This window comes from Urocitellus parryii, chromosome 13, assembly GCF_045843805.1.
Source record: "Urocitellus parryii isolate mUroPar1 chromosome 13, mUroPar1.hap1, whole genome shotgun sequence".
Classification (NCBI taxonomy): domain Eukaryota; kingdom Metazoa; phylum Chordata; class Mammalia; order Rodentia; family Sciuridae; genus Urocitellus; species Urocitellus parryii.
Window position 1 is genome coordinate 4,370,390 of NC_135543.1, and position 27,326 is coordinate 4,397,715.

General features: G+C 41.4%; 2 protein-coding genes across 3 annotated transcripts in view; one reads left to right on the plus strand and one right to left on the minus strand.

Moving 5' to 3' along the window:
- Positions 1–1,857: 1,857 nt before the first annotated feature.
- Timm21 (translocase of inner mitochondrial membrane 21) lies at positions 1,858–10,025 on the minus strand. Of its 2 annotated transcripts, none has more exons than XM_026388678.2 (6): positions 9,504–10,025; positions 5,068–5,130; positions 4,863–4,960; positions 2,586–2,659; positions 2,374–2,475; positions 1,858–2,251 (listed from the first exon to the last, which is right to left on the minus strand). In XM_026388678.2, exons 1-6 carry the CDS (start codon positions 9,802–9,804, stop codon positions 2,176–2,178), a joined length of 714 nt encoding a protein of 237 aa, XP_026244463.2. In that variant the 5' UTR covers positions 9,805–10,025; the 3' UTR covers positions 1,858–2,175. The 2 variants fall into 2 exon arrangements, with proteins under 2 accessions (XP_026244463.2, XP_026244462.2); XM_026388677.2 differs by having other exon boundaries at positions 1,881–2,251; positions 2,370–2,475; positions 9,504–10,023.
- A 649-nt stretch (positions 10,026–10,674) lies between these two features.
- Fbxo15 (F-box protein 15) overlaps positions 10,675–27,326 on the plus strand; it is a 59,684-nt gene continuing 43,032 nt past the window's right edge. Inside the window, exons 1-5 of the mRNA XM_026388695.2 lie at positions 10,675–10,811; positions 16,745–16,852; positions 21,546–21,650; positions 26,160–26,402; positions 26,964–27,173. Of these exons, the coding sequence (XP_026244480.2) occupies positions 10,675–10,811; positions 16,745–16,852; positions 21,546–21,650; positions 26,160–26,402; positions 26,964–27,173 (803 nt within the window). The remainder of the gene's footprint in view (positions 10,812–16,744; positions 16,853–21,545; positions 21,651–26,159; positions 26,403–26,963; positions 27,174–27,326) is intronic.

The following is a 27,326-nucleotide window of genomic DNA, read 5'->3' on the forward strand; positions in this document are numbered from 1 at the left end:
TAAACAATATACAGCATTAAACCAAACAGTTCCTACTATGACATCTACATGTTGTCACAATAAACAGAAATGATGTGATCAAGTATTGTCTACAGTAAAAACAGTAAGTTTGCAAAAGGATTTATATCCCTAAGTGGAAATCCATCAATTAGAAGTTGGCAAGTTATATTTGGGTAAGAGTAAAAGAAACAGAAGTAACATCCCTGTATTAGTTTACTAAATGGAAGGAAATGAATAAAGCATTCCTGGCACAGTTGTAAAGGGGCCTGCAAGGTAGTTAGGCTGGCATCTCATTCCTCAGTAAGCAGAACCTCACAAAACTTCTGACTTGAAACCTGTCTCTTCATTTAGGAGGTAAAGACCATGAAGAGGAAACGCTGCCTGACTCTTAATGCTCATAGGATTTCACTGACTAGACATGAAGGGACAACCGCCTGAGAAGATAATGACCAAATCATTTGTAAATGTACAGAATGATAGAGGAGGGATATTGGGTAGTCAGATATGTCCTCGAGATTTTTGAACTGAATTCAGAGAAGATGGGAGAAGAAGCCTATGGACAGAGATGCCAGAATAAAAGCTGCTTAAAGATGCTCAAATAAGTAACTAAAAAATTACACATTATGTTTTTCTGTATTATATAGAAGAAGCTCTCATGGGCTCAGAAATGTTTCCTTTTGAAATAATTAGGTTTCTTAAACATACATGAAAGTAACTTGGTAAGCTTAGAACTTAAGGGACATGGGTATGTAATAAAATGGGAGGTAAGTAAAGCTGAATACAGAGAAAGCAAATGGTCTTAAACCAAACAACAGGGTCAGAGAGGGTGACTAAATCCCCACTTGAGCACAGATGCCAGGGTCCTTTGTCCAGGTGCAGTTTGACAACTGCTATGAGGTCTGATTTTTTGAGTTTTAAGATGGTAGGAAGAACTTCTCAGCCTGTTACATGTTGTCACCTCAGGGAAATAAAAACACAGGAATAGAGCATTCTATTGGGACGGACAGGAAACACTAACTAGGAGACGGAGCCCACGTCCAGAGCTCAGCCTGTCACTTCACAAGTGTTACAGCAGGGAGACAGGCACATTGCTCAGATTCTTTCTACACTTTCTACGTTTGAGATTTTTAGAATTAAAATTAATCATTTAAAACAAGCACTTAAACCAAAACATTCACTAGTGTAAGGAGGGAGATAAACTAAGTGGGTGAGATAGCCTGGGAGTCCTTCTACCCCCAATAGCCTGCAGTCTCAAGAACACATTGGAAACCCCTGCACTCACAGTTCTGCAGGAGAAGAAGAAACACCTGACTGCGGAGACACCATTCGGAAGCCACTATGGAGAGAGATGTTTCTAAACTACCCAGTACACACAGCACTTAAGTGTCACAGGAGCAGTACTTTTAAGAGGAAGTCATTTTTTTAAAGAAATTCCTAGCAAAGACTTCAAATTAAATAGGGTGGTCATATTAAAAAAAAAAAAATTAAAAGACCTAATACACACATTTAAATGGCCTCCATTGCTTTCTAGGCTTTTCTTAGCAATATAAAGTATCAGCATAAGCTTTGAGTGGGCTGGAAACGCCTCATGGTGCCCTGGTTTAGGCACTTGCACCCTCATCTCACTCAGTCACCCCAACCTCTGGTGAGGGCTGACAAGCTAAGGTTACTAGGAGAGGAGGGGTGAGAGCCGCGCACCTGGCCACAGGGCCTGCGCTTTTCCACTAGGGATACTGCTCCCATCTGGTGCCGAGGCAATGAGATGGGCTTCTAAACCCGTGTTCCCCCTTTCCTAATGCATTCATCGTCTGGTTCACTACAGTTCTCAAATATTTTCACATGTATCTCATGTCAGATTCCAAAGTACACGGATGGAAGGTGCTTTTGACATCTTTCTTTTAGTTGTAATTTTATTCTTTAGGCTTAACACAACTATACAATATAAAAAAGCATAAAATATTGAAATCTGTTCTTTTTCAGTAACAAAAAATTCTCATCATAAAAGATGCAAAAATGCTGTCATGATTGACATTTTAATGAGGAAACCTAAAATATGCTTTCATGATTTTTCACAAGGAAATCCCTGACGTGGCTTGTCTCCGCTGCTGGGAGTGCGCCGCGCCCTGGCTGGGCGCAGGCTGCCGGCTCAGTCCTCGCGGCCCCGGTTGTCCTCGATCACGATAGTCCTTCGAGGGTAGGAGTCCACTTCCACGAACACGTACTGGAACTCGTAGTCGCCACCCGCCGGGTTCTGAAAAGCCCGGTCTCCAGCCTGACTGCCTTCCAGCGCCGCCCGCGCCCTCCGCCCCCGCCGCCCCGCCCGCCCGGCCCCCGAGGCTGGCCGTCCCCCGCTGGCCCCGCTGGCCCACCTGCCTCACTTCAGCGAACACCGTCCCCTGCTTGCCCGGCTCGGAGCCCTCGATGTAGAACTTGACGCGCAGGTGCTTCAGCCCGTCTCTCACGTACTCGATGAAGCTGCGGAGGAAGCGGCCCAAGTAAGACCGAGTCCCGGAGGCCACCCCCAGGCCACCCGGAGGCCACCCGGAGGCCACCCCCAGGCCACCCGCCTCCCCTGCCCGCGGCACCTGACGTGCTGCCTCCGCCCGCGGCGCGTCATCTCCCCGTAGCCTCTCACGGGCTCCCCGAAGACGCTGACCACCTGCGGAGAAGGCGCTGGTCACTTCCAGGGAGCCGCTCTGCACACCACGTGCCTCCGGTCCCTTTCAAACACGGTGACTCGAGGATGCGAACGCCAGGAAAGGAGGCTGTGTCGCAAAAGTCATCCCTGAAGAGCTCACGTCATCTCATGCCCAGAAATGGAAGCAGACCTTCTGGCACCCACCTGTGGTGGCCACGGTGGGCCACAGGAAGCTGCTCCACTTGGTTTACAAAAGAACACAAGCAGTGCCTAAACATTCCTCTAACACTTCGTGGTTTCAAGGTAAAAAATGTACGAACACTCGGAATGACATTTAATATATGGGGTTTAATGCCCAAAACTGTGATGTTGAAATGAGTCAAGTCACTCAAACAGTGAGGGAAAAAACCCAAGAATTAATAGCATATTCAAAATCAGGTGTGAATCTACTGTTGTTAATGGTAAAATTCACATGAAGTAGAAATGTATTTTTTATTTAACTTAAAAAGCAAATGCTTTGGAACTCTCTCTAAAAAATACAAATTTGATGTCAAGCTTAAAAAGAAAAAAATTAAAAAAAAAATTAAAAAAAAAAAAAAAGAAAAGAAAAAAATTGACCCTCAATTTTGTAAAATTGTCTTTGTCTCCTTGCTGAGCATCTTTACTATCACAATTTCCAGACACAAAAGAAAAGGATACTATGTGAGATGAGAGATATTTAAGATCTGTGTGCCTGAAACCAAGGAACCACTGTCCAAATAATTTACTTTAATAGACCAAACACATCAGTATCAGAACATTAGGAGTATCTACTTTTTAATCAAGCATGGTGCCTAAGAATCCTTGGGACCTTAAAAACTACTGACAAAACTGAACTGTTAAAACTTAATTATTGTTCAGAGTTCCTTTTGGAAGCAAACTAAGTTATGACCCTAGTAATATCATACTCTCTGTTTATTCTATAGATTTTGTTTTGTTCAAAATGCCATAAATTCTATGAGACGCTGGGTTTGTGAAACACTAAAATTCTTCACCTGTTCTCAGAGATGCATCCTGATATCTAACTAGGTTTCTACTGATATTATTTTTGTAAACTATAAAAGCAGATAACTTAGATATAATACAATCCAGATATAATTTGATTCCCAATAACCATAGTAGGAACCTTTTTTAGTCCCTGCCCATTTTCAACTCTCTCAGGGACAGTTCTCACTTCCTGCCTCCCTCTCCCCGGTTCACATAGACTAACAACCAGAGTCCAGTTCAGAGAAATCAACACATTGAAAAGAAAAATGCCAGCGCCCACTGGCTGCTGAGCCACACACCTGACACGACCAGAGACTGACGTAGCACTCAGAGCCCTGCTCAGGGAACCCAGCACAGCACACCACGCTGAGAAAACCTGTGGCCTTCATCTTGCCCCTGGCTGAGGACTGTAGACTCTGCTTCTCTGACCTCACTTCTTGGGCCCTTTCAAGGTATCAAAATTAGGATTCCAGCAAGGAATGCTTTTCAATGCTGAAGCTTTCCCCCAAGGGAGTAAGGAATCTGTTACATACGGGCCATGATGTCTTGCAAACTGTGACTGGATGGTCATGATCTAAAGCCTTCCTTCTGGAATGTTCCTTCAGAAACCACAGTGTGGCTGCATGTCGATTCCTCCCAGGGAATGGCTGAGGAAGGTTGTGCCCAGCAGGGTAAGATGTGGAAACTGACCAGCTTGGATTTGGGTTCTGGCTCTCACCTAGTTCAGTGATTGACACTGAGTTAGTTAATAATGCCAGTTTTCCCCTCTGCAACTGGAGACAAGAGTAAGACCTAATGCCAAGGACCTCTGCGAGACTTAATGAGATGATGCACGGAGTCACTAAGCACTGCCTGGCACATGACGTACTTTTGGCAATGTTAACCATTATTGTCATGATCACAAGACCATGAAACAGGTATTTTAAAAGACTAGAAACAGACTGCTTGAGTTTGACACTTTGATGATTATCTATGAGCAACTAGTAAAAAATTCACTGTACAATTAGGATGAAAACATCCACACACAGACCTTTGGGTGCTTGTGACCCAAGCATTTCAAGTACAGAACAAACACTTAACATAATCACAACCCAACCACTATGTGCTGTTCCATGAATCCCCTGGGTTCAGAATTGGTATTTTAGTTGGGCCCATTTCTGCCTCCCCCACATGTTCTCCCTCTCATCAGAGAACTAACCTCAGGATGTGATCTGCATTTTTCTAAGGCTTTCCCATATACCTTACTAGGACTGGATGAAGAAAAGAGTTCTCTGAAAATCGTGTAGAACAAGCCACCTGAAAATCACAGGAAAAGATGATGAAGCAAACCAAGAGTGAGAGATGAAGATATGTTAGTAAAAAAAAAAATGTTCAGGGATGTTGTACTTGCTGTTTTTGGCAACCTGTTATGCCGATTCCAATGACCACGATGACTAAGTAGGTGAAATCTCTTCCAGCTTCTTTCACTGTAAAGAGAAAATGCCAAGGAGTCACAGGTGTGTCCCCTCTGAGCAGGCCCACTTCCAGCTTCTTTGACATTGCAGCAGGGGACATGTGAAGTCAGAGTCAAAGCGAGCAGTGCTGGTGCCTTCTCAGTGGCAGCTCTGGAATCTCCCTATGCTTTGGAGTTTTAGCAGGATCTCAGGGCAGTGCCTAGGAGTCTCTAGTTTTTACTTCATCTAATGTTATAATCTTGATACTGTCTTACTTTCTAAGAGGAGGACTCCTCATCCAGTCTCTTAGAAATAAGAACAAGTGCCACGTATCAGGCAGCTCTGGACACAGGTCCAGTGCACAGATTAAGAAGTGTTGGCTTTGTCAACCAAAGAGACCAAAATGATCATTAAACCTTAACAGTCAGTAACATTCCCAAATGCCATCCTTCTGTAACCCCACTGACTGGTGCATAAAATACAAAGAGAATTGAATTCAGAACAGGAATTTATCTCAACAGAAGAATTATGAATCAAACAAACTTAAAAAAAAAAAGAACTTACATAGAGACTACACTGCATTTATTTTTTCCCACATAGATAAAAGATGTCCAGATGGATTAAAGAGAAATTCCGGGAGCTAAATAAATTCAATCAAGACATGTTTATGCAAAAAATTGCAATTACAACTACACTGTTTAATTGATGCTGAAAAAGTACATTTCTTCCTTGGCATTAGTTTACATATTTGATTTATTCACCACTTTAGGAAGACTTCTTTGTTTTGAACCTGGGGATGTTCTGCCATTGAGCTACAATCCTACCTTAAAAGATGTGATTCAAACAATAAAAATAGTGCATCTGCCAAATCTGTTCAGCTCATGAGACTGATCTAAACAATAATTGTCACCACAAATCCCATTTCTTTACTTAGGTTCAGATGTGGAAAAGCCTATGGTAATACCACCTCATTCCATCTCATCACTGTCATAACACCTTGATAACTATCAATTGTCAGTAGCATACCAGCCCCCAACTGGGAGTATACTGATAGCTTCATTTGAGCCTATGACCTGAATCAGGTCATAGGCTCCATACCTTGGATTTCTGATTGTCTCTTTCTCAATACATTCATTCCTGATAGGCTGTCTTCTCTATTTATTCAATCACAGGTAGCTACTACATATCTACTATGTATAAAGGCTGTGCTGAATATTATCCACATTTTATGCATTCAAAAAATTTATATTGCTAATATATAAGTATCACCAATGGAAGCTGCTCATTGCTTACCTTACTCTTCTTAACCTCTTAGACCTATCTTCTTCATACCTAAAAAACTCATTAGTATTTGTTTCTGCAATTCTCCACACTTCCTGCAGTGGGTGCTGTGGTGCAGTATGGGTACTGCTGGCTGCAGGGAGGAGTGGTAGCTGACAGTTCTCAGTTCCTCTCTGCAAATTCCTTCACCAGAAAAGAGCTTTCTCACCTAGGTCATGGCCTGCCTAGTTTCAGAGTTCACTGACCACTGGCTAAAGCCCTTCTTGCAAGTGCACTTGAGTTCCTCCCTCTGCCAATACTGCTTTCCTTAACCCTCAACGTCCTTATGCAAATCTGTTGTCTGTTTCCCTGGGATGATCTACAACAGGTGCTACCAGGAGTGGTCCAATGAAGCAGTTCCAAATTGAAATTTTGGAACTGGATCACCAGCCACTCACTGGCAATGAGGACTCTCCGTGCCTGGTGGTAGATGGAGCATTGACAGGCATCAGCATGCAATTCTAGGCAACTGTTGCAGCTTTTGCCCACGATGATGAGCTGGAATGGAATAGTGGGAAACAAGAATGCACTGGTTGGTGTTATTTTGAAAAATCTGGAGGACTAGGTAATTTTAGGACTTGTGTTGCATGGTTGTGGAGGGGAGAGGGATGTACTGGGGAAGGCAGGGGAGAGTTTGGTAATAATCTTCACCAGTGAAGGTGAAGTGGGAAAGGCAAGAGAGATTTGGGGCATAGGAGATTCATGCTGCACCCAGAAGACAGAAAAGGCTGAGGGTCAGGGCCAAGGTAATAGAGTAGCAAAGAGGCTGGCATGGCAAACACGTCAGCTCTGCCAAGCTGGGGCCATGCCCTGATTGGGGCGTAAAGGGAATGTGAAGCTTGGTACAAGAATATTGAGGTCAATGCTCTAAAAAAATCTGTTATATTCAGATTCTCCTGAAGAAGCGGTTCACTCCTTCCCCATTAAAATCTATAATGTCTTACTTCTTAAAGACTAGGTGAGGCTTCTGCCTAGCAAGACACATACTCTCCTCAAGAAGTGTCTACAACCTCCTTTCCTGGCCAAGGTACAACATAACTTGGGTGTGAGAAGGAGAAAAATAAACCATACTGTGAATACTGCTTGGAAAACATATACATGACTTTTTCTTAAAGGGTATGTGTCAAGGTCACAGAATACAAACATGGCTGATTGAGAGTTGATTTACATGGGGTACCCTCCTGAGATCAAGAACATACCAATCAGGTAAGCGCCCCAGGAACTGAAGTGCAGTCATGTCTGCTCTTGGAAACTTAGAAACAGCGATGGTCCCCATGAAGTGATGTGAAAACGAGAGGACAGAAGTGGCAAACAATGGAGCAAAGGCTCATCAGGCATGCTAGAGTGGATACTAGAGAGAACTCTGAACCCAACAGCTAGCCACGTTTCACGGGAGGGCTTGGAGGGCACTTTACCAAAGCTATAAGGAAGCCATAGTTATACCTTACAGAGTAGGACAGTGGTCTCCATTATACTCCCACCAACCTTCCCCTTCAAAAACCAGACAGATGCTAGAGAATAATTCGGATCAATGCAAACTAAACCAAGTAGCAGTCCCAATGTAGATGTAATAATGCCAAACATGGGAACTTCATGGGAGCACATTTATACAGCCTCATGGCATTGGCCGGTGATCTGAAGAATGCCTTCTTTTCTACCTCTATTGTGGAGAAGCAGAAGTAGTGCATGGTAATAAAAATGGGATACCTGTGGCCTTGCCCAGGATTTGCTTACTTTCTCACTCTCTGTAATGTAGCCAGTGGCTATCATATTGGATAACACAGATATAAAACATTTCCATTATTGCACAAAGTTTTATTTGGACAATGGTGTTTCACACATTCAGCAAAATCACCTGTTTGGCTGTTATGTAGATGCCATTTTGTTGGAGCCAATAAGTAGTAAGTGGCAAGTGTACTGGAAAATTTGGTAAGATCTGTGCTTCATGTGTGAATGATGGGCCTGACAAAGGCCTAAACAAACAAACAAAAAATTGTTAGATTCAGAGGCTCACTAACCATATCAATGAGACCTGCAGGAGGTACTGTCTCAGACATGCCATGCCATTCCATCCCATGAAAAAAAGGGCAAATTCTTGCATTCTACACTGTGACTGCAATGCATGGCAGGTCTTTTTGCATTTTGGAGGCAGTGTATTCCACACTTGAAAATACTGCTCCCATTCATTCGCTGAGTAACAAGAAGTGCTGTCACCTTTGGATGGGATCCACATCAAGAAAGGATTCTATGGCAGGTCCAGTCTGTAGTGCAAGCAACACTGCCCCTTGAGCCAGAGTAACTGATACATATGCATACCTTTATCTTTCATTTCTGCATATCAGTTTTTTTGTGTGTGTGCTAAACTGCTATCCTAAACAAAAGATTATATTTTTAGCATGTTCAGCAGATTACAAAACAATTGGCAGGATACCAATTTTTGTTAAAAATCAGAAATATTAACTGAAATAACACAAATTATATCTAAACAATTGTTTTATCTGCGACATATAATTATGAGTGCCTGAATTGCTTTCTGTGCCTTTCATTCTTTCTACCACATACTTGTGAAATGAAGAACACAACAATAAGAAAAAAATTAAACTTAAAATACCTGTTAAAATACCTTTGACTTTCCCGACTAAATTACATTTCATCTTTCCTGCTTGTATGTTCTATTACTGCACCTAATGTGTGAGGGCAAGGGATGTTCTGGATGTCTTTCATTTTGTAGTCTACAAAGTGTAGCTCAGTATCTGGGAACAGCATCAATTATTCCATGAAGTGATTACTGAGTTTTTCCTATTGGTTGTAACTTGATAATCTCTCTCTCTTCAATCTATCCTATCCAATTTCTCTTTCTCATAGGCATTGAAACACATGCTGAGAAAAATCTCCTAGACAGTATGCAACAAAATGATCAAATTCAAGATCAACTTCCATATATCTAAATTCGAATTTTTGAAACCTGGTCCTAAACAGTTTAACGGTTCTTCCGTTGAATCGTTTTCCCCTCCTTAGGTGTAAACTTGGTAGAAGGACATGGTCAGCTCTTGTCAGGTTGACTGGAAGGCAAGTACCGCCTTTACCTTTCTGGGAGGTTGAGACTGCGGTTTCCGCTCTCGGATCTCTGTGCACCGACACTTGCTTGCGGCGGTCCTCCTGTGCGTTGCAGGGGCTCGGTCCCTGTGTCCAGATCGTTTTCTGGACGAGTCCAAGAACAGATCTAGGTTGCGCCGTTTTCTTCGGCTCTCGCAAGCCCCACCTCAAACTGGGCTGAGTCTTCAAGGCAGCCCTGTGAAGCCCACGGTCTGGCAGCAACAGCCGCTTCCCCGAGGACCTGTGCAGCCTCTCCGCGTACTGCAGAGCTCTTAGGACAGTACAGATCATGTTCACAGAAAGCCGTCCCGCTCAGGGACGCCACGAAGCAGCAAAGCTTCGCAATCCACGACACGACTGGCCGGCCACGCACAAATCCACACCTTCACGTTCCACGGCGTTCGCCTCCCTCCCGGCCTCCAACTTGCTGGAGAGCGCCCTGACCCTTCCGCGCTGACATTCACGCCCTACTGCTCCGCAGAGCAGCCTGGGAAACCCCTGGGTGTCTGGGAATGGCAGTTCCCGGACCGTGCTGCACACTGGGGGGCCACGCGAGGGCCGCGGCAAGCACTGCATCTCCCACAATGCAAGGCGGCCAAGCGCGTTGTCCCTCTCCGCGCCTCCCAGAGGCCTCTGCGCGTATGGCCACGCATGCGCCGCGCATCATCCGGCGGCAGGGGGAGGGGCCGCAGGAACTTGTGCCTCAGTCCTGGTAGGTCCAGCAGAGGTTGCAAGAATCAAATAAGCAGATGTAAACTGTGTGTTCTCCTGATCGTTCTGGAGAAGGCTGTGTTAACTGGAGAATCCTTCGCCTCATGGTGGCCCATTTGAACTTATTGGCAAATAATTTCATTTCTGTGTTTTTTTCTCAAGAAAACCAGACAACAGCCAAGTGAAAATGAACAGGGATGCCAAAAAGCAGGCAAAGGTGTCGTAAAGTCCCAGCGGCGGACTTGACGCCTGGCGTCCTGGGCATCAGAACGACGGGGGCCTGGGAAAGAAGCCAGCCCCGAAGCGTCTAGAACTCCCATCTGGTAGCTAGGCGACAACGTCAGTAGCGCCAGTGTACGCACGCGCGAAGGCGGCCGCGCTTCTGCGCGTGCGCAGAGCCTAGGTGCTCTCCGAAGCGTCGCGCCGCTGGGCGGGCCCCACCAGGTCTCCATGGCGACCGGACGCGGGCGGATCCTGAGGCAGCACTGGCTTGGCCTCCAGGCGCAGCGCGGGCCCCTCCAGGGTGGCGGCTGGCCGCGGGGCAGCGCGGGGCCGGTCGCGTGGCGTGCCGGGGCCACCGGGTTCAGGTGACTGTGGGGTCCACTGGCGTGTCTACCCCACCCGTGAACCCTTGGCGGACGTCCCCGCCTGCTGCTCTCGAGCGAGTGCTTTTATTGGTCGGACGTCGCCACGTGACTGGTGGCGCGCTTTTTTTTTTTTTTTTTAAACGCGGGAAAGGGTGCAGGACGGTAGAAAGGTCCCCTCACCCTGGAAAAGTGGGTTTCCTACTCTTTGGTACTTCCCGGGAAGAGCCCAGCGCTGCCCGCGCGGCAGGCTCTGCCAGTGTCTGCAGGAGTCTGGGGCGGGAATCACCCCTTGCCCTAGGTGTGGGCCAGGAGGGGCAACCCCGGGACCTCCCCGGGGCTGACCTGCTGGCGGCTGGGCGCCGTCGCTCCCCGGCACGGTCCTCTGGTGGAGGCTGGTCGGGGAGGCGCTGCGCCGCCGCCGCGGGCCAGGTCGCCAGTTCCACACAGGACCCTGCCCTGCCGCCGCCTCTCTTAGGCTTGCGGACCCAGGGAGGCCTCTCTGCAGTGTGGGGGGCCGGGGGGCCGGGCTGGGAGAGGGAGGCGCCGCCCTCCAGCCGAATCCGGTTTGACCCTAGGAGGGGACTCGATCCGGGAGGTCCCGAGCGCCTGCGCGCTGCTGAGGCACCGCACTGCCTCCCGGTTTCCTCGCCGGCTGTGTCTGGCCCTGCCCCCGTTATTCTGTGCAGGAATAATGCTAGGATCCTACGTTCTTGAGGATTCCCTGTTCCCAAGGCTGTTGGGCTACGGAGCGAAAGGCCAATTGTCTTGAAGCCTTCGATGTTACCTCAAGTCCCCCCCCCCCTCCCCTGGCTGGAGGAGTGCTTCTGTCCTCCCTGGTCTCCGCTACTCCGCGTCGCACAGCCCGGTTCTTCAGTGCCACGACCGCAGTTCTTGTTTGAAAGGCTATAGTGCTGGATAAAGCGCAACCCTGTGGCAAACCAAAGGTCACAGTGCTTGCAAAAGTTATTACGCAGAACAGAAAAACTGGCTTTTCAGTAGGAAAGTTAAGCTTTAAGTCAGTTTGCCTCAATTACTAAAATTAGTTTTTATGTAGTGCTCTGTTGGGGGAAGCAGAATGACTTTTATATGATGAATCTTTTCTTTGTAAGTTGAGTGAACTTCCTGGTGGAATGATGTTCACTTCAGTGCCAGTCATTATGCCTGGCATGGGAAACTGCATTTCAGCCTGTGGTGTGAACATGTATAGATGCTACTTGGTAAATGGAAGTCAGCTGCTAAAAATAGAATAACTCTGGTTTGAGAAGCTACTTTTAAAAAGTGCATTATAGTTTAACACAGTTGTGGAGTTCATTTTGACATATGAATGGCATTTAATACAATTTGGTGCTGTTTATATCCCCAGTACTACCCCCTTATATGTCTTCTCCCTCCTGATCCCCTACCTCTATTCTGTTGGTCTTCCTTCTATTTATTTTTTAACCCGTGCATTACAGTTATACATAAAGTGGAATTCATGATGATATACTCATACAAGCATATAGAATACTTTCTTTCCACAGTTCTTGCCCTTTTCCAACCCTCCTCCCTCAGTCCCCTTTCTCTACTCCAATGTTCTGCTTTCTGTTTTCATGAGGTCCCCCTTTTTAATTCCTTATTTCTCTTTATATTTTGCATATCAGAACAAACATTCAACCCTTAGTTTTCTCAGTCTTATTTCACTTAGCATGATGTTTTTACAGTTCCATCTATTTACCAGCAAATGGCACAATTTCATTCTTTTCTATGGCTGAGTAGAACTCCATTGTGTATTCATACCTCATTTTCTATATACATTCTTCTATTGATGGGCACCTAGGCTGGTTCCATAACTTGTCTATTGTAAATTGTGCTGCTATAAACATTGGTATGTATGTATCCCTATAGTATGCTAATTTCAGTTCTTTTGGGTAAATGACAAGGAGTGGATAGCTGCATCAACAAAGCATTACTTTTAATGTCTTATTGTGGAAAACTGATGTGAATAAGGAATCAATGGTTTCCTTTTTAATAGTCTACATATAACTGTCACCCTGTAAGAAATACAGCAGCACATGTATCAAGTTGGCTCAGTTTTTATCTACCCTAATTGATTTGATTTACTAGATACTTTTTAGTAAGGCAGAGAAATTAGATTTTTAAAATATTAAACTTATTCAAAGTTATCAGGCAAAAATTTGTCACTTGAAAAAAAAGTGTTTTAAACCAAATATGCTCCAGTAAGTATATCAGACATAGATCTTTTTAAAAATTATTTATCTAACTTGCTATACACGATGGCAGACTGTAGCTCGTTTCATACTACACATATAGAGCACAGTTTTTCAAGTCACTGATTGTATACAAAGTATTTTCACACCACTTGTGTCTTCAGACCTAGATCTCAGGAGAACATGCATACAACTTAACTGATATGCTAATGTATGGCTCTTAACAATGTACAGTTGGTTTTAGGAAGAATGGAAATGTGCTTTCAACAGTGTCAAAATTTAAAATCTTATCAAACATGGAAAAAGACCTCTGAAGGGAAAAATAGCAGGATGGGTCTTGGGGCTCCCTGCCCTGGCTTGGGACTTTGAACAAGTCTCTTTAATTGCCTAATTAGAGCCTTAGTCTTCTGTGAAATGATGGACTCCATGAATTGTATTTTAATTGTGAGAAAAACAAAACTAAAAAAAAAGATTTTAGCATTTTTAAAGTGTTAAAATATGTTTGTGAAAAAAACAGTTTTCACTTTCAATTAAATGAAATAGGATGAAATAAGTTTTAAAGCACTTAGCACATTACTTTGTGCAGAGTATCCAACTAAGGAGTATTGGTAGAATTGTACATTTCTAAATGAACCCTGTTAAATGTTTAGTCAAAGATAGAGGCATATTCATTTGCTACTGGTTTAGGGATTCAGACTAGGGAAAAGCCTTTGGTACTTTTTGTTGTTGTTGTTGTTTAAATAACTAGGACCAAACAGGATTTGCCTGCTTGATCACTATTTGAAACTATCTTTGGGAGAATTACAGCTTGAATTTGTGAAATCCACGAAGATTATTTTATTTACATTATAGGTTATGTAAATTTACACAACAGGTGGCTTTATTCAGTTCTTGAAAATTTCTAAAGCAGGCTTTCATAAGTTCTGGACATTTGAGTTAACTTTCTCAGGAAGAACTCACTGGATAGAGCCGGTATGTGTTCTTTGACACAGCTGAGCCCCATCTCTCTGTGCTTCTCAAATGGATAGGTGCCACTGGGTAAGGGACACATAGTCACTCTTTCTGATGTCTAAAATTAACACAGAGATTTTGTAAAATTATTACATAATTTAAGTGATAATTTTTGTAAGAAAAAGGTAGATAAATTATCTAGGAGCATGCATTATTTGTGTGTGTATATATATGCACATATATATACACATATATGTACACATTTATGTGTGTGTATATCCATATATGTGTATATGTGTACATATATGTGTGTGTGTGTGTGTGTGTGTGTGTGTGTGTGTGTGTGTGTGAATACCTTGCCTCTATTCAGATCTGGTTTCAATTTCTTTGGGGGCACTTGCCAGGATGCCTCAGAGAACCACTGTTTCATTCTGAAGGATTGTGCTGCCATACTGACTTCTAGCAGCTATGTGCATGAGATCTCAGTTTTGAAACTGAAGCAACAACTACTCCTAAAATTTATTACATACTCAGTATATTAAAACAATGAGAAAAATAAATGGAGTTTTGCCTCTTAAGTCTTCCAGTCCCCACTTGAAAATCACCACCACTATTAAACCTTCTAATCCTATGACTCATATATATATATATATATATATATATGTAATATACGTATGTATACATATTTACACTTATATGTATGCATGTGTGTAATACCTTTTCTCTTTATTCAGATCTTTGTATGCATGTGTTTACTCTTAGAGAAATAGGAAAGTTCGTTTATGTACTGTATTCTGATATGACCTTACTTTTCAATTAATATGTCATTAATTTAATATATTTATTAAGTGCTATTTGCATACCAGATGCATGGGGGTGCTGAAGAGTTAGCACTGAACAAAGCTCATACATGTTCTTACCTATATGGAGCTTACATCCCAATGATAATAAATAAGACAGAATACTAAAATGCATAGTATTGGTGACATATGCTAAGGAAAAAATTAGTAGGGAAATAACATAAAGGGTAGGTGTTTAGGGTCTGGATGCAGTTTTAGGAGGCATGGCCAAGGAAGGTCTTGGTAAGATAGTGACATTTGTAAGTGCCTAAAGAAGGTGAGGGAGCAAGCTAAGCAGACTCCTGAAAGACATCGTGGATCTATTTGTACATCAAGCACTTCACCTTTGTTGGGACTGCATCTTCATTGTCTGCACAAGGTAAACAGCATGGCAGCCATACAACCTAACCAATACTATGCTGTTTCCATCTTTTTATCCAGTGAAGACAGCTTTGAGGTGAATATTCTCATGGGAGCTATCTGGGCACGTTTTCTTTATGTAGGGTATATAGGTCCTGCTTGTTTCTATAGAGGAAAAGCTATCCAGGGAAGAGAAGCTCATTCTTCAACTGCTCGGGTACATGCAGTGGTGCCTGCTGATCACAGCAGATGTGTGCTGTTGGGTAACATAGTGCTCATTGCCATGTGGACATCATGGTGTGCTACCTTGGTGGTAGGACTCAACCTACACTGTCACTTGGCTTGTCAGCAGACACCTTGGGCCAGGGACCCTTTTATTACCTGTGGCTCCTAAGAGCAGGGTGTGCTTGGAGTGGAAAACTATCCTTTGTTAAGATCAATTTTAAGTGTATTTCATACTTCAGCTCCAGAGGGTTAATTAGCCTTCCTTTGAAGTGCTTTGGGAACCTCATTTTGGTCCCCAATTATTGCTTACTTCCTATTTGAGTGTTAGTCCAAATATGCCTGGGGAATCAGTGTGGTACAGAAACTGAGGGTTATTAAACTCTCTGTGAGTAAAGTACACGTTCTAAAGTCATGGCAGTGAACTGAGCATGTGGGTAGTATACTCTAGATTTTAGTTGCTTCTTGAATGACATGCTGGGTGGGAGATGGGTCAGTAACTGATGTGTGTGTGTGTTGTACATTGCTTCAAGAGGCAGATTCCAAATCTTTTCAAGAGAATTAGCATCTTAAGGATCCTGCCTAGAAATCTGAGCTCTATGACTCTTCTAGGGTGTTTCATATCCCCTCTAAACTGCCATCAATCATTGCTGGTTTTGAGGCTTGATCATGATAAGGACTAATTGTGTAAAGTGTTATATCTTATTTCATAAAACGTAAAAACTTTAATTTAGATACTCGATAAAATTAAAAAAGAGGCCAAATAAATATATTTCATTGAATATGAGATGTTAAATGTGAGAGTACTGTGGATGAGTATTTGGTATTTCTGTGGCCAAGACTGCCAAAGCTACAGAGTTGGAACTGGTCCTAATCTCCCCAAAGATAAGCAAAGTTGTAGCTTGCGTTGAGAGTTCTAAAGTTCTTAAAAATCTCAAGCTCTTGATGCTATCTTTATTATGTTTCTTTTGTGTTATCATAACTGGTCAGTCAGTACATTTTTCCTTTTCCTTCTTGTGTCCATTGAATACATTTCTTTGACAAGCTGACAATTTGAAATGAGAGCAGGTGTTAAACCTTTGATTGAAAACACATCAGAGTAAGTCCAGGCTTCAGGTCTACTCACCAGGACACATGCCACAGGACCTTCTTCCTTTGCCCTCCCTTTTTTCCTTCATTTCTTCTTCCCCTCCTTCCTGTCTACCCATGCTTTCTTTATAGAGCTGTGCAGAGATGAAGTTTCACAGTGAGACATCTTTGGAGTTTATGAATTCTTTAGAATTTTATAGAGAGGAACAGAAAACTCCACCTCATTTGGCAGTCATGTAATTTGAATCCCCACTTTTCCTTTCAGAAAGGGGCCTGGTGTCAAATCCTCTGCAGGCCACACTTCTGTGAAGCAATATGCCAGACGTGGCCAGCACAGTGAGAAATCTTCTAACTGTTCTATATCTCTGGATAGGTAAGTAGCTGGAGTAGCTGACCATTGTTTTGGGGGCTCTAGATGGAGATTTTAGAGAAAGTCATAGTGCTGTATATACCAAGTTGCTATTTTGAGCTCTCTAAGAATAGGATTGTGTAGGAAGAATGTACAACAGAGAATTTGATATGAGTCACGAGCCTGTCACCATTATTCTTATTAGACTAGTTTTATGAAACTAAGCTTATAAAAGTGACACATAAATTGAATTTCCTTTTATTAAAATGTTTTCTAAAATTATTCACTTTTCAATTGATAAAGACCATTGAAAGAAGAGAAAGAATATTAAAATGCATTCTCCTAAAATCTTAGAAGTTCTCTGTATTTCTTAGCTACCAGTATTTTGGGACCCCATTTTCTATGACAAGATTCCATACTGTGACCTTCATTATGAAGATCCATAGAATTTTGTAAAAATAGTTATTTGTAATTGATAAGATGTCTATAGATTTGCACTGTAGTAACATTATCTGTATGCTAAACATTGTGTGGAGCTCTGAAAATTTGGTGTTATTATAGAGAGACATTTTACATTGGAGGAAGTAAGGTCCACATAGTCCTGTGTGCAAAACTGTGATTCAAACATAAGTTTCCTGCGTTCAAATTCTGGGCATTTAATAATATATCATTACTAGTTCAGCTAATAGTGTCCATATTTTTATATACACATTTTATTGTGAATATTTTAGTATGGTTTTACAAAGAAAAGCCAAAAAGATAATTAAGGACATCAATTTAGTTTAGAACCCTTTATTCTGGGAATACAATCTTTCTACAATAATCAGAGATGGAAATAGAGCAAATATTTGTTAGTTTGGTTAATCTGTCTAGGTATTTGAGGACCTACTCTGCCTGGGGTGCTGTGCTCACTTTTGGAGACAAATAGCCACTCAATTCCCATGAAGCTTATGGTCTAATGGGGGAGACAGATTTTTAAAATGTAAATTATTATAAATTGGGATACATTCTATCCAAGAAACAAATAGATTCCATAGTGCAGAATAGTGGCGTAGAATGGTAAAGAAAGACTTCCCTGAGGGGGTAGCATAGAAAGTGAGGGCTGAGAACAGACTCAGGAGCTTGGGGAAGAGGACCCAGAGGTATGGAGGTGGTGGTGCTGCTCCAGATGCTGCTGGAACAGTGGTGGCAGCACGTGAAGCCAGGCTTCCATCATAGTATGGCATGGTGTCATTTAACTTTTTTGGTATCTTGTTTGCTTGTTTGCCTCTCTCCTTTTGAAGGAGGGGAAGTGGAGATACATGCAAATTTGTGATAATATTTAGATGTAATTGGTATCACTCATTTTCGAATGATAAGTCAGTGTGAGGGGAAAATTGACAACAGATAGGAGCTTGAACCTGTCGGCTTGAGCAGATGTATAAATGAAGGTGCTGCTGACTCATATGGGTGGGGGCAGAAGAAGGTCAGTGATGACAGAAAATGATGCCAGGCGACAATGGGCATGAGTCTCCTTCAGGGTGTGGTCAGCAGGAGTTTGTTCTACTGGAGACTGTGGGGTGTCCTGGGGAGAGAGTGGAGAAAGAAGCAAATGTGGCATAAGATGAGCTTGGGAGACTGGGGCATTGAGAAGCACCCAGGGAGCTAGGGGAAGACCTGCGAGGGCCAAGAAATCCAAGAGGGGTGTTGTGTGAACCAGGAGAGGAGATTGCTGAAAAGCCAGGAATGGTCCTGTATCTGCTGTGGCGGGAGGGAAAGTGGGTGGACTGTGGCAACCTTGAACTGTTTCAGGTCAGCAGAAGGAAATGGCTGGACATCATTTTTAAAAATGTTTTTTGAATGTTTTATTTCACACTGAAATGTACAAAAGAATGTGGGAGGCACGAAGTGGGGGCAGCAGGTGTGACAAGTTGTTTTCTTCTGTTCTTTCCTAGAAGCTTGGCTGTGTGTGGGGGTCTTAGAGATTGTGTGGTAGCTGGAGGGAGACATGAGGGAAGAGGATAATGTTATGATGAGATATTTGGAGCAGTGTTTTCAGAGAAAAGCGGGGCAGGAATGGAAAGCTGGGGTTCTTGAGGACGAGTAGGGAGTCAGAGCACAGGTGGTTTGATAGGAGGAAATGAGTATTCTCATGGGGGCAGAGAGGTGTAGAGATTATAGATGCAAAAGTATTGGAGTGGATCACAATAAGAAATAGAGACAAAGTTATGTTCAAGTTTGAATTCCCTTAGTTCTGAAATGAGCAATCACAAATGAACTCAATGTTTCTCAGGGAAGCTTGTTGGCGTAAAGCAGTTTCCTTGCTAGTTTTCTTTGTCCTTCTTCTTGCCTTCCTCTGTCACTTTTCTCTTCCATAGTCCCCTATCCTTTTCTTCTCCCTCAATAACTATGTAAAACTGCAAATGTGAAAAAATTAAAACCCAAAAGAAAATAACCCAATATGGGTGTAACCATTGGTGCTTTCATCTTGGAGGAAACTTTAGGAACAATAATTAAGAATACTTTAATCTTGGCCATTTTAACTATAAAGCAAGGTTTTCCCCTTGTGCCAGAATTGCAAAGAAAGGATCCCTTTTTAGGATATTAGTTTGGTGGTAGGAAGGTAAAATCCTGTCTGATGTTTAACTTGAGTGGGATTTCATTCTAGTTAAATGTTTCTTACTACATATTTTTCTGAAATGTCTTTAAGCCCAACTTTAACTTTTTTTAAATTATCCTGATTTAAAAAAAATAATAGGTATGAATTCTTATGAAATAATTAAAATATAAAAACTATATACAGTAGATAACCTGAATGGCCACAAAAACATATTTTCTTGTAACTTTGCTATCTGTAGCATTAGAGACCCTTTATCATTGAAAGTGTTAAATTTAAATGAATAAATTTAATTCATTTGAAGAGAGGCATTTATTTTATTTATTTTTTTAAGAAAAATTTTTAGTTGTACATGATGCAATACTTTTATTTTACTTATTTATTTTTATATGGTGCTGAGGATCGAACCCAGTGCCTCACATGTGCCAGGCAAGTGCTCTACCACTGAGCCACAACCCCAGCCCCAAGGGGAGGCATTTAACTAGTACCTAAGCAAGGCTACTGTTTAGACTCTCATAATGTTTCCAGTTTTGAGCAGTTAGTAGCACTTGTACAGTGACATACATCATCAGCTTTTTTCTGAGGATCCACTTTGTTCTCTCAGTGTTACCAGAATTTCAGGACAGTGACACATTTGATCATCTGATTTCCATCATAAGTAACAAATTTTTTGATAATTTAAATCACAAGTATGAGAGTAGAGAGTATGGGAAAGCCATTTTAAATTGGTTCAAGGCTTTTCCCCAGTCTATCCCTAGACCACATTACCCCAGTCATTAATACAATCTTCTGTCTCATTTCATTTTCCCTTTTACTGAATGTTCATAAAGGTGCTTAAACACTCATTCCTGACTTATTAACACTGGTAACACTTCTAGGCACTTTCAGAGTCTCGTACTCTTTGTAGAATTCTGTGCTTGATGGAATATTGAATACATCCAACATTATTTACTTAGGCATAAAATTGAAAAAGTCACTTCAGAAAACATTATGGGATTTGGTGTCTCTTTGAGAACTGAGAGAAAGCAGTAAGAGTACGGGAGCATTTAGGAAGAGGATGTACCAGAGGTCATAGGTTAGGAAGGAAATAAGCTGATATTCCCCATTTCAGTTAATTCTACTTAGCATTTTTTTTTTTTGATGGGGAGGAGGGATTCTGCTTTATCTTACTAATAGCTAAGAATGTGCTTTCTGTCCTTTTATTTCCTCCTTTTTCCCTCTGATAGTGGAGAGATTGAACCCAGGGATGCTCTACTACTGAAGTACACCTCTAGCCCTTTTTATTTGAAACAGAGTCTCACTAAGTTGCCCAGGCTGTTCTCCCACTTGGGATCCTTCTGTCTCAGGCTCCTGAATACCTGGGATTATAGGCATGCTCTTCCCAGCCTGGCTTGTCTATTCTTTTTATCTCACCAAAGAATAATATATACTTTATTCATAGAGGGGTGGTGAAGTCATGCCTGTTGATTCAGTTTATGAGATTAAAATGCTGAGGAAGTTTGCTCTTTGTGCCTTAGGATTTCTTTATTGGTTTATGTCATTAGAATTCTTTTTTTTTTTTTTTTTTAACCAGGGATTGAACCCAGGGGCACTCAACCACTGAGCTACATCCCCAGCCCCTTTTTGTATATTATTTAGAGACAGTATCTTTCTGAGTCGCTTAGGGCCTCACTAAGTTGTGAGGCTGACTTTGAATATTGAGTCCTCCTGCCTCAACCTCCTGACCTGCTGGGATTACAGGCACATGCCACCATGCCTTGACTGTTACTAAAATTCTAATGAAAATTTCAGTCAAGAAAATAATTGAAGGGGTTGGGGTTGTGGCTCAGCAGTAGAGGGCTCGCCTAGCACATGTGAGGCCCCGGGTTCAATCCTTAGCATCACATAAAAATAAATAAAATAAAGATAGTGTCCAACTACAACTAAAAAATAAATATTAAAAAAAGAAAATAACTGAAGATTATTTGTAATTCTGGCACAAGGGGAGAACCTTGTGAGTACATTTGCCTCTTCTAAGGAAGAATCTGTTTATGGTCTTCTATTTAGAGATGAATAGCCACTTGTTTTCTGGGTGGTTTTTTAGATAAAGCACTGGTACAATTCTGATTTTTCCCCTCTCAGAATGCCTTCTGAGATCTTGCTGAAGATATTTTCCTACTTGGATGCTGTGAACCTGCTGTGTGCTGGATGTGCAAGCAGACGCTTCTATCATTTGGCTAATGACAAGTAAGTAGAAAACCAAGTCTGTTATGTTTTTAGCCACATCAATGTTTATAGCAGCACAATTCTCAATAGTAAACTGGAGCCAACCTAGTTGCCCTTCAGTGGATGAATGGATAAAAAAATGTGGCATATATACACAATGGAATTTTACTCAGCATTAAAAGAGAATAAAATCATGGCATTTGCAGGTAAATGGATGGCATTGGAGAAGATAATGCTAAGTGAAGTTAGCCAATCCCAAAAAAACAAATGCCTAATGTTTTCTCTGATATAAGGAAGCTGACTCATAGTGGAGTAGGGAGGGGGAAGATGGGAGGAATAGATGAACTCTAGATAGGGAAGAGGGGTGGGAGGGAAAGGGAGGGGGCAGGAGATTAGCAAGGATGGTGGAATGTGATGGACATCATTATCCAAAGTACATGTATGAAGACACGAACTGGTTGTCAGCCTACTTTATATACAAACAGAGATATGAAAAATTGTGATATGTATGTGTAATAAGAATTGTAATGCATTCTGCTGTCATTTTTTAAAAATAAATAAAAATGACAATTTGATAGAAGTCATGAAAACTATTAAGAGCTTTTGAAATATTTTTAAAAATATAAGATAATTTCAATAGTATTTTTAGACATAAATAGAAATAATTTGTCTAATACTTTATGTAGTCATATATTTCAAGCTCTTTGAATTTGTATACTTAAAGAAAGGAATATTCTTTGCATATACTGAATAAGATCAGGCTCATTATTGCTGTAGTAATTGGAGGTTGCAGCTTTGTTCCCTTAGGGTTCTTAGGTGTGCTCACCCCAGCACTAGACAGACACATCCACATTCTCAAGCAGCACCACAGAGACTTCCCCATTGTCCCTGGCCATGGTTTGCAGACCAGATGACATGCTTTCTTCTGGCAGGTAGGCAGGCAGAGCCTAGAGGAACAAGCACAAGGAACCAAGTTAAATAGATGTAGCTCCTCCCCCCAAACTTGCCAATCAAGTAAATTCACTCTGTGGGGAGAGTGAAGGAGGGAAGGAGAGGCCCACAGCATCTTCTGGAGCTGTTGCCTTTGAAACAGGGAGTCACCCTTGCCTGAGCTCCCAGGGTGTCTATGAATAAAGAAAAATCTCTCCATTTTTGACACTCAGCTTTGCCCACACCACAGAATTTATCTTGTGTGGGGAGATTATGGGACCTCCTGACGTCCGGTGAGCATTGTGTGCCCACAACTGAGTGTTTTGGTCTTCTAGGCCCTTCTCTCATTCATATCAAAAGATCACACAGATACTAATTCTACATAGAATCCATGTGTCATGAGGGAAAACATCAAGGGAATCCAGATTTTACTTATTTATTTTTTGCTTTTTTCCCTCTTTCCACATTTTATTGGTGTATTATAGTTATACATAATGATGGGATTTATTGTTTCAATTTGTACATGCATACAGTATAATAATATAATTTGTCCATTATCACTGCCCAGCAAATGCAGGTTTTAATGGTAGTTTTGTTTAATAGAATGACAAAAGAAGGTCTATAATATAATTTAATCTTGGAATGTGGCAGGAAAGAAATGTTATATGGTATGTTGGTTCTTATATGCTAGTCAATAGAAACCTGAATCAGAACCAGCTGGGAAGTCTTGAAAAAAACCTTGGATTTCTAGTCTGCATTTCTGATGACTGTAATTCAGTGCTCTGGAATTTGTATTTTTAACATTTCTTCAGATTATACTGCTGAAAATTAGGTTCTGAAATGACTTGATGTCATATGTTTGTCAGTTACTTAAGGAACTCAAAATAAGCTCTTAGACTCCATTAAGGCTGCCCTCAACTGTTGTTATACTCAGGAGAGCATGTATATTATTCTCTGGTTGGGAAGCATTGATTTTACTTATTTTTCAATTTAAAAAGATGTCTCCTCTATGGGAGAACTATGTCTGTCTGTCTGTTTCAACACACACATCAGTGAGTGAAATTATAAATCATGTTCTTGACAGAAGTTGTAGAGTGAATGGAGAGCAATTTTTATGTTTCTTTTTCTTAACAACCTAAAAAGAGATGATAGAATTTACTAAAGCATAATGCAGTGAGGAATTTCTCAAGGAAATAGTAATCTAGTGTCCAAAACTGTAGTATGCTGGAGAGTTCTCATTATATTTAATGATAGTATTAAAAGGGTCTTAACCTTAACATTTTTATTAAATAATCAAGAACAATCTGATTTAATATTTTGATTCCATAATATAAAACATTTTTGTGTAGGCATCACTTGTTAATTGAACGTGCCAGTGTGTGTGTATGCAGCTCAGCATTGCACCATGGTGTAGTCACTGCTGCGGAGTGTGTGTGGGGCTGCTGATCTGACCCCTTCTCCACAGCAGTGCTTGCTCTTGTGGTTTGTGAGGACTAGACCATGTACCAGTAGCATTGGCAGTGGTTTGGTAGTGCTGATGGGAGAAATTTATCCCACCCATGTCCTGCATGGGTGATGGAAACGGAGTTCCTCTGGGGTTCCTCTGTGTAGTGTAGGCTGGTGGCGAAAAGACCACGTGACTAGGTTCTGAAATGACTTGATGTCATATGTTTGACAGTTTTTAAAATTAGGGAAGTAATTTTTTATAAAGCTGGGGCAGGATGGCTCTTTGACCTCACACTGGCAAAAGAGAGTGTGTGAGCCTGCATTTTTTTTTAATATGGGGGATACACAAAGGCTTTTCCATAGAATATTCTGCACCAAATAAGGCATGGGGTAGGCTGTCCAAGCCCAGTGGGTTAGAAGAAAGCAGACTTCCTAGCCCAGGGAAGGCATGATCCCATGCATCGCACTGAGTGGAAGGAGCCACACTGCAATGCCAGATCAAAACCTTCTTGTCTCAAGGCTGAGTGAAGATGCTATGATAGCTCGGGGATCCCCCCTGCCTCCCGCAAAATTTGAAGTTCCATAAAGATCTTGCTAAAACAAAGGAACACTTAAGTAGAATGAGATTTTAAGTAAATCTGAGGAAAACACAAGTAAGCTTTATGCACAGGGAGGAGTTTTTTAAAAAGTATGTATTTGAGAGATTTTGGTAAAACAGTTTTTATTTACCTAGATATGTTTAATTAATCATTACTTTACATCTGTTGGCTCACATATGAAAGTTTAGAAATTTCTGAACCAAAAACGTAAATGCTTTTGTACAACTACCTTGCATGAGATGATTTTGTAGGGTGAAAGAAATGACTTTAGAAAACCATACCAGAAAGGGATGTCACTAGGCCTGTGATTATGTGTGAATTTGTTGGGAAGTCCATGCAAATGTCTGAATTCTGGAGAGGTTCTCTGAAGTCCTTTTGTGAGAAGTGATCTGTTCCTGTTGGAGTGAATGAGGTACCTGTGGTATCTCTAGCTCAGCAGCAACCTCTTCTGGGAGGCTTCTTGGCCATTTATCATTTTATACCATACTTCTCTAAATAGAAATGTAGGGATGTAAATAGCAAATAATTAAATTTTATTTACGGGAAGCTTATCTTTCAGATTAGGAAATTGATTTTAACCCCTGCTTCAGTTTTCCCTAGTTGATATTTCTAGGATGGAGAGTATTAGCTCAGAGACAGGAGACCTGTGGTCCAACCTTAAGCCCACTACTGACTGAGTACTATTGCACTTGGGGTTTCTCACTGGCCTCTTAGAAACAGTGAGCAGAAGGAACACAGACTTTGTATCTGAAGGGAATTTGTATTACAACCTTGTTTAGTTTATTCAGTTATTGGAGACAGAGTGAAGCATATGGGTATGAGAGCTCCAGTCCACCCTGCATGGGTTCAAATCCCAGTTCCATAGTGTCCTGGGGTGTACCAACCTGATCCAGAGCACTTTGCATCAGGGCTTCAGCTGCATCATCTCTACAGTGGGGAGCTGCCTCCTGGGTTTGTTGTGAGGACTCAATGAGTTAATGTGTATAAAGTGCTTAAAAAATGCTTGACATATAGTATTTGCTCCAAAAAACTTAACAGTTGTTGTTAGTGTTATCAATAACATTCACATCTTTATCTTTGAGAAAGCAATGCATGTTACTGTTGAAAAGTTAAAAAATAGGAAGCAAAAGAAATGCATAATTCAGTTCTTCCCTGCTGATATTTCTGTGTGTGTGTATCCTTTTTGATCTTTTAAAAAGCATGCATGTGTAAAAAAAATAAGACTTGTACTACATAGGCTTCTTATTTTTCAGAATAGAACTCCTATTCAGTTAGCAAGGCAGTGGTTTGGATTATCCTAAATAACATGCGATTGCTTACTTTATGCTTTATCCTCAGAAACAGACTTTTCCATTTTTTATATGTTTTTGGGGTTAGTGAATCTAAAGAACTGCATTTCAAACTGCAGTTCACTTTAACATATGAACAGTTGTAAATGTTCAGCTTTTTTTATTCATGGAATTGAACTGTTATGCATCTCCAATTTAATATGAGATGCATAATATAGGTGTGTGGCAATGTCTCTTAGTTTATGTATTTTCTCTTTTTTCCCCAGTTTTATTTGGCTCAGAATCTATTCAACTGTGTTTTCACCTAAAAGATCCAATTGGAAAGTTAACTCAGTGGAGGAGACAACTGTGTCTGTGAGTGGACTGTCAGTTGAGGATAAAGAAGCTGGCTATTGGAAGAAAGAATTTATTGCAAAACAGATCACGTCTGTGAAGACAGCACTGGCCCAGGTTCTCCAACCTGTCAGCCCCTACACAGGCCTTCCTGTGAAAACCAAAGAGGCCCTTAGGTATGCAGTGTGTCCTTGAGCAGGGACCTCTGAGGCTCCTGGACAGACTGTGGCACCTTTCAATTTATAACCACTTTAGAGAAGACTGGTGGCCTCAGCTCTTAGTGTCCTGTGCATAGGGCAGATGTGTAGTTTAGGTGCGGGGAACTATCGCTGATAATTTTTTGTTTTTCTGCATCTATATAATATGCAGTATATTCCTATTCCATATGTGTGGCCTAAAGTTTTTCTGTTTTTATGAAAAGCAGAAATAACCTAATGATCTGCTCTAGTAAAGCAAGGGTGTTCAAGATGTTCTTCCTTCTGGGTGGAATCTTTGTTGTATTTAACGTCTGTTGTCAGTTGCTGGAACATCATAGATGTTCAGTCGGTTTTAAGAGAGGAGAAAAAGTATAACAAAGGAACTTTTGGTGAAACAAAAATTATGTTGTGCATGTTCCGAGAATGTTGATTTTTGCTTTCACGGAAATAGATGCTTTCAAGATAATGTATGAAATTGCCTTTAGCATTTATTTTCTAGAATGAGGTAAACATTTTTAGGTTTTTTTTTTCTTTCTGCAGGATATCAGGTTTAGGTTGGGCAATTGTATTGAGAGAAAAAAGTGGAAAAGAATATATCATGCAGCATGTTGATCTTTCTTTAAATGATACATCAGTTACTGTTGTGTGGTATGGCAAAAACTGGCCATGTTTAGCAACATTAACAACCTTGGATTTGTGTGGTGTGACACCAGTTTTTATGGACCGGCATAAACCTCCTGCCAAAAATGGGTAAGTATTAATTTGCAGAACTCTCAAGTGACAGCATCTTGTACATAAATATTAGTTGGCATTACTTTGGTAATTCAAAAATATTGCTAATGTATTTTAATTTGATTGTACCCTAGACTTTTCTGCCATTTTGCATCACCATGGAATAGGAAA

Bases quoted from the DNA above. Each gene is read 5' to 3' on its own strand.
- Timm21 (XM_026388677.2), bottom strand. From the start codon at position 9,804: ATGATCTGTACTGTCCTAAGAGCTCTGCAGTACGCGGAGAGGCTGCAC. The intron at 5,131-9,503 runs GTAAAGGCGGTA...TTCTCTTTACAG, and splicing joins AGTCTCAACCTCCCAGAAAG to TGAAAGAAGCTGGAAGAGAT. The intron at 4,961-5,067 runs GTTGCCAAAAAC...TGTGATTTTCAG, and splicing joins CATTGGAATCGGCATAACAG to GTGGCTTGTTCTACACGATT.